The following is a 7,504-nucleotide window of genomic DNA, read 5'->3' on the forward strand; positions in this document are numbered from 1 at the left end:
TAAAGTGTACCTATTTGTGAAAAAGGAACAAAAACATACAGAAAAGGACAGTGTCTAAAAATCATTTTCCAGAAACATAAATCATATTTCTTGATGGCCATTGGATGAATGTCACATTTGGCAAAGCTTTATTCACCCTTTTTTTTTTTTTTACATCAAGCTGTGAGCTCATGGTTTGGATGGTATCCGGGTATACAGAGAGTTAACTCATCATGATTAAAGTGGTTCTAAAGGACAGACATTCAATTGTATAAACATTATCCCAAAATGTTGTCCTCTGTTCTTGATTGTAAGATTTCACCCCCGTATCCCTGAATTTCCTTTTTATATTGAGATTGATAAAACATACCAACGTTATCTGTTCAAATCATCTAAACAAACTAACCCATTAGTTTTTGGTACACTCGCTCACACTCTCTTCACAAGTATTCCTTCAGAAAAATACTGGCCCTGAGTATTTGACTGCTGTATGGAGTAAGGTAATGTGCCTACTTCTAACTGGAATTGCTCTCCGCTAGCCATTCAACCATCAGAAATGACTGATATATTTTGGGTAAGTAAATGCCTGATCAATGATGGTGAGAAATTGTATTGCTAAATCCATGGGCGGTTAAAGTGCATACAAATGAAGCACGCATGGGAGGTATTGCACATCAGTCCTCTTCATCACTCCAAAAGGCATCATCTTCATCAATATCCACACCCTGGAACAGCCTATAAAATAACAACAAAGAAACACAAGAAATTAGTAATTTTTACTCATTAATTAAGAAGCCAATAAAAAAAAAAGGTTAGATAGACATTCTATGGGGCCGATTCAGACTTTGGAAATGTACGCCTTTCAAACGCACTTCTCAGTAGTTGGTATTTAGAATTACCTTATGGAGGTGCATAATGAGGTTTGCGGGCGTGGTTCCCTTGCGCGCACTAAATACATTTAATTCAACCCCAGAAAACACAATTTGATCAGTGAGTTTTTGTTCAATTAGTTTCTGTTCATTTATCTAAAGCAATCCCTTTAAATACGGTGTTCATTTAATTTGATCGGCCCAAGACTTGAATGTATGGAGAACGCGTTCAGAATATACAAAGGTAGCCATGAAAACATATGCATATTTGTCTCCGTTTCAGAACCCATGGATAGATTTAAAAGCAAAAAAAATATTACTTAAGTGCTCCCGAGTGGCGCAGCGGTCTAAGGCGTCACCACAGTCCCTGGTTCGATTCCAGGCTGTATAACATTCTGCCGTGATAGGCAGTCCCATAGGGCCGGCGCACAATTGGAAAGGGGGATACTTAGTCAGTTGTACAACTGAATGCATTCAACTGAAATGTGTCTTCCGCACTTAACCCAACCCCTCTGAATCAGAGAGTTGCGGGGGGGCTGTCATAATCGACATCCATGTCTTCGGCGCCCGGGGAACAGTGGGTTAACTGCCTTGCTCAGGGGCAGAACGACAGATTTTTACCTTGTCAGCTCAGGGATTCGATCCAGCAAGCTTTCGGTTACTGGCCCAATGCTCTAACCACTAGGCTACCTGCCCCAGCGTCGTCCGGGTTTGGCCGGGGGAAGGCAGTCATTGTAAATAATAATTTGTTCTTAACTGACTTGCCTAGTTAAATAAAAATATACATATCGATTTTACTCCCTAGGAGTCACTAGAGTGCGATGAGCCAAGTAGTTTCCTGCCATACTGTATGATTATTTTCACATTAATCTCTAGCGATCATAAGGTAAAATTGTAAACATAGATAATATAGCCTATCGCCTTATCTATATTAATAATCCCATTATCCAAACGAATTATTAATTTACCTAGCTCTTTTAACAATTTATAAATTACAGTACATGGAGAATAGCGTTTTTTTATATTGGAAAAAATTAAGTAGATGCTTTTTCCACTTGGAACCGGCAGGTTCGCTCAACTGTATTCACCGTTTCCTCGTGCGTAAAAGTGGTGGAATTATTAGGGAATTAAGTCCAGGTTAGAATAGGATGCATCTGTAGACACACCTCTGCCACACCTGTTTCTTTGATCTCCACCCTAAACGCTTACCTTGCTGGCACTGGTAATTTCCCCATGCTTAAATTCAAGTTCAGAATACGCATAGAGAGAAAAGTGAAATTTAAATTGATGCACGTGTAACTCGCATCTGAATTTCCCCCTATGTGCATAATCCTTATGTATCCTACATCTCAAAAGGTCACAGAGCCAATTGTCACTGACAACTGCTGAAAAAGGAGGACAATAGCAAAGCCCCTCACTGGTTGTAGCAAGGCGAGGAGGGGTTGTTGAAGTGGCTGTAGGGGTTGACACGTGTGAGCTGGCCCAGACACAACCAGCAGAAGTACTGCTTACACGAGGTGCAAGTCATCTTGTTGCAGCCATCAACCTTCTACACATAAAGACAGAGCAGAGAAGATGATAGATCAAAATCATGTAGGAGCAGCAAAACATATGCATACTAACTAGTTATAAAGCTGTGTAGTGCGGAGAGCAACATACCTGTATATTAGTGCCACAGCGAGGGCAGCCTTTACAGTTCTCATTAAGCCAATCCCTGCTGAAGGATTCCTCCACAGCACGCTGGATGACCCGCTTCCCAAAGCGCTGCTCCATGAACTTCTTCCCCTCGGCACTGGCAGATATATACTCATCCCGCAGGCCTCGCAGCTCATCTATAAGGCAGGAGGTAGAGACCACTCTCAATACCATAACCATTACTCTAACCTACATTTAGATTGACCATCTTTAGTGTATAGATTGTGCACAGCATATAACTCATTAATTGTCAGGTAATATACTATATAAACTATGTAATACAATGTAAACTATTTCCTTTACCTGCTGTGACCTTGCAGTGGGACAGGCCGTGGTATCCCCGTTTGCAGAGGGTGCAGAAGGCGTACTGGCAGGCAGGGCAAATGCCCATGGTGGTGTCTGGCTCCACCATCACAGCCTGGCAGCAGGACTGGCGAGGGCAGTACACCACATCGGCCATCAGATCCAGGCTGGACTGAAGCAGAAGGCGGTCATAACGCGCAAACAACTCCTCCCCGACAAGGAGCTTGACCTGTAAAAGGGGCAGTGCATTAGTCAGTGCTCATAAGATTGTCACAAGAGCTCATTAATGTCACAAGAGCCAAAGTTACCTGTGAGGGTGTAGCCAAGGAGGTGCACTTGGGCTCGGGGCAGTTAAGGCACTGAACGTTGCCGTCGCGGATCTGAATCTGGAAGTATTCCGTCATGCAGGTCTTGCAGTACACGTGCTGGCATTCCTTAAAGCACAGGCAGCCCGAGCCCAGCTTCTCCATGAAGCAGATACCACAGCAGAACGCCTTGGCGTCAAACACCTTCTGCCGCTGAGCTTCATCAAAGTCCAGGAGCTGAGGTAGGATATCAGTACGGGGGTCAACCACCAGGACAGCACGGGGGTCCAGCTCCAGCAGGGGCTCCAGTTTGTCCTTCTCCCCGGTTAGACTCCCCGCCCGCTTCACACCAGCCTCACTCCTCTTCCACTCCACCGGAGCGTTGCCCCCCTTGACCACTTCCAGGGGAGACTTGACGTCGAGGAAGGCAAAGGCCTCCTCCTTAAGGAACTGGATCCATGTGAAGAGAACAACACAGCCCTGGTTCTCCTCCCACAGCCCATCCAGGCGCTTGCATAGAGAAGTCATCTGAGGGGGAGAAAGAGAAGGGCTGGTGAGGAGCCTGTAGACCCGACGTTGAATTCTACATCGGGCATAAGTGAGCGTTTGGATCAGGAAAGTTTCCTCTCACAGCATCTACAAACCAGAATGTTGAATAAAATGATATTTTAACTTACTTTACCTGTTGTCCGTGCGGTTGGTCCTTTTGCAGGTAGGAATGTGAGAATATATCCACAGGAAAGTATAATTATATAAACTTTTCAAAGCACTGGTAGTGCTTTCCGATTTTTATCACCAGAAGCATGCATAGAAGCATGTAAACACGTACACGAGCTTGGCAAGTATGCATGCATCTCGTGCATGTATTTTCATCTTGTGCGCATGCTTCACATGATAGAAACCTGAATGCACTACCAGCGCTTTGAAAAGTTTATGTAATTATACTTTCCTGTGGATATATTGTCTGACGTTCCTACCTTCAACAGGACCAACTGCTCGGACAACAGGTAAAGTAAGTTAAAATATAATTGTATTCAACATTCTGGCTTGTAGAGGTCATGTAAGGGACAACTTTCCATATCCAAACGCTCATTTATGCCCAACGTAGAATTCAATGAAATTCAAAGTTGGGTTTCCAAGCTAGAGGACAAGGGGAATATTGTTGAAACATGTTATGTGATTTCTTGTCATGTTGATGGGTCTACCTCACCTGGTCCCTTGACAGCCATTTGGAACTTAGTGTATAGACCGGAGATGAGGAAGAAGGGTAGTCAGCAGGAAGTTCAAAGTTAAGCACCAGAGGAGGTAGGAAAGATATGTCATATTCGGTCTGCTTGTTTCCTGTCAGAAACATACAACACATTTGATTGTTCAGGTTTTAATACTGATTGACAGTTGATTCATATTAAAGGGACACTCAGTATTAATGGAAAGGAAGGTAAACAGCCTTACCATTGACTATCAACTTGAAACTAGGAGGAAGTTCAAGGCATAGCTGTATCTCACCGCCCTGTGCAGATTTGGCTCTGTGAAACTCCTCTTCATCGTAAATACTCGCTAGAGCAAGCAACTCATCCTCCTGGGCTTCCTGGTCCTCCGACATTTACATTCCTGTGCGGCAACAATAGTAAAACCCGTGAGGCTCTGCGTGATAGCCAATCTCATATTGATTGGTAGTATATTGGCCCTGTCGTGTAATTAGTTTCCAAGCCAATTACAATCTGTAGCTAGCTAAGTATTGCTTTAATAATACAGAGAAGTATAACACCAGCAAATAAACACAGCATTAAAGCTAAAGTGAGAGGTAACAAGGTTAAAAAAACTAGCTCTTACAACGTTTCAGGATAGAGCAGCATCATCATCATAATAATAATGCATGGGTATTAGGTAAGTTAGCTAGCAGGCTGATTAGAAGAAACGTCTAATGTTAGCTAGCTAACAGTTACCTAGCTAACGTTATATAGTTTCAACTAGAGAACCATGTTCTAAAGTGACTATGTAACAAATCTAGCTAGGCCCTGATCTCAAGGGCTGACGACGTTAACGTAACGTTAGCTAACTTTAGCTGGCGAAGTGCCTCTTTAATACTAAGCTATCTATCATGACTAATCAGTCACTGGCGGAGATATATAAAATGACTATTACAACTAGCTATCATTTTCTTAGATCATGTTGTGTTATTTACCTTTTACTTCAGCCCCCACAAATTACGTTTTGGTTTTCACTAGTTAACACAGCCACAAAGTCATAAACTCCGCCTATTTCTACAATTTATCTTCTTAAAATCTGATTTTAAACCAAACCTTAACCACACTGCTAACATTTTTGTTTTCATAAATGTTTACGATATTTGTCTTTGTGGCTGTGTTATCTAGAGGAAACCCAGTTTTTGGATGACCACTGAGGTATAACTAAGAAAACGTATATTTTTTATTAACAACAAATCAATACAGGAAGTACATGTGGGAACACAAGTATATATAAATAATATACATTACACAAGGACCTTAAGGGACATACACTTATAATTCTAATAGCTTTTTTGTTAGTAGAGTATTTAATTGTCTTAAAGTGTCTTACAGTTCAATACATTTTTGTAAGGTAAGAAAATGTGGTGTTTTGTTTGTAAATGTACATTTGTGAATATGAAATTTAACGCCCATTGCGTACGTTGTCGACGTGTTGTCCCTGGGCCGCGGGGTGCATTCTGGGCGATACTGGGACAAGGACCGCTGTCAAGGAGTGAATGGGAGTCAATTGGTATGGGGTCAATTTCACGCCATATGTATTGAATTCAAAATAAAATAAATCGTGAACATGAAAAATAAAGCTGAGAATGTAAACATTATATTTTCGAGGACGGGTGAAATAATGGATGTTGAAATCAAAAGCCAAATAAATGAAAGCAAAATGTATAGAATTGTAAACAAAAATAAGACAGCAAAATCAAAAACAAAAAACTTGTAAGCAAATAATTTTAAAGCGAGAGCAAAACACTATGACAATTGATTTTAAACAATATTTGAAAACGAATGCAAAAATCGTTTTCGATTCAACTTTCCCAGCAACCAATCCTATTGAATACATTTTGCCTACCTCTTTATAAATTGTATATACACTGCTCAAAAAAATAAAGGGAACACTAAAATAACACATCCTAGATCTGAATGAATGAAATATTCTTATTAAATACGTTTTTCTTTACATAGTTGAATGTGCTGACAACAAAATCACACAAAAATTATCAATGGAAATCAAATTTATCAACCCATGGAGGTCTGGATTTGGAGTCACACTCAAAATTAAAGTGGAAAACCACACTACAGGCTGATCCAACTTTGATGTAATGTCCTTAAAACAAGTCAAAATGAGGCTCAGTGGTGTGTGTGGCCTCCACGTGCCTGTATGACCTCCCTACAACGCCTGGGCATGCTCCTGATGAGGTGGCGGATGGTCTCCTGAGGGATCTCCTCCCAGACCTTGACTAAAGCATCCACCAACTCCTGACAGTCTGGGGTGCAACGTGGCTTTGGTGATGGAGCGAGACATGATGTCCCAGATGTGCTCAATTGGATTCAGGTCTGGGGAACGGGCGGGCCAGGCCATAGCATCAATGCCTTCGTCCTGCAGGAACTGCTGACACACTCCAGCCACATGAGGTCTAGCATTGTCTTGCATTAGGAGGAACCCAGGGCCAACCGCACCAGCATATGGTCTCACAAGGGGACTGAGGATCTCATCTCGGTACCTAATGGCAGTCAGGCTACCTCTGGCGAGCACATGGAGGGCTGTGCGGCCCCCAAAGAAATGCCACCCCACACCATGACTGACCCACCGCCAAACCGGTCATGCTGGAGGGTGTTGCAGGCAGCAGAACGTTCTCCACGGCGTCTCCAGACTCTTCACGTCTGTCACGTGCTCAGTGTGAACCTGCTTTCATCTGTGAAGAGCACAGGGCGCCAGTTGCGAATTTGCCAATCTTGGTGTTCTCTGGCAAATGCCAAACGTCCTGCACGGTGTTGGGCTGTAAGCACAACCCCCACCTGTGGACGTCGGGCCCTCATACCACCCTCATGGGTCTGTTTCTACCGTTTGAGCAGACATGTACATTTATGGCCTGCTGGAGGTCATTTTGCAGGGCTCTGGCAGTGCTCCTCCTGATCCTCCTTGCACAAAGGCGGAGGTAGCGGTCCTGCTGCTGGGTTGTTGCCCTCATACGGCCTCCTCCACGTCTCCTGATGTACTGGCCTGTCTCCTGGTAGCGCCTCCATGCTCTGGACACTACGCTGACAGACACAGCAAAACCTTCTTGCCACAGCTCGCATTGATGTGCCATCCTGGATGAGCTGCACT

The 7,504-nt window shown here is 43.2% G+C and overlaps 1 protein-coding gene across 1 annotated transcript; it reads right to left on the reverse strand.

The window, feature by feature from the left end:
- Nucleotides 1-81: 81 nt before the first annotated feature.
- rnf14 (ring finger protein 14) lies at nt 82-5,423 on the reverse strand. The gene is made up of 8 exons (XM_024011512.2): nt 5,337-5,423; nt 4,604-4,762; nt 4,362-4,492; nt 3,155-3,679; nt 2,847-3,075; nt 2,508-2,680; nt 2,267-2,397; nt 82-714 (listed from the first exon to the last, which is right to left on the reverse strand). The coding sequence occupies exons 2-8, from the start codon at nt 4,752-4,754 to the stop codon at nt 654-656; spliced, it is 1,401 nt and encodes a 466-aa protein (XP_023867280.1). The 5' UTR covers nt 4,755-4,762; nt 5,337-5,423; the 3' UTR covers nt 82-653.
- Between the last annotated feature and the right edge of the window lie 2,081 nt (nt 5,424-7,504).

The sequence above is a fragment of the Salvelinus sp. IW2-2015 genome, linkage group LG20, assembly GCF_002910315.2.
Source record: "Salvelinus sp. IW2-2015 linkage group LG20, ASM291031v2, whole genome shotgun sequence".
Classification (NCBI taxonomy): Eukaryota; Metazoa; Chordata; class Actinopteri; order Salmoniformes; family Salmonidae; genus Salvelinus; species Salvelinus sp. IW2-2015.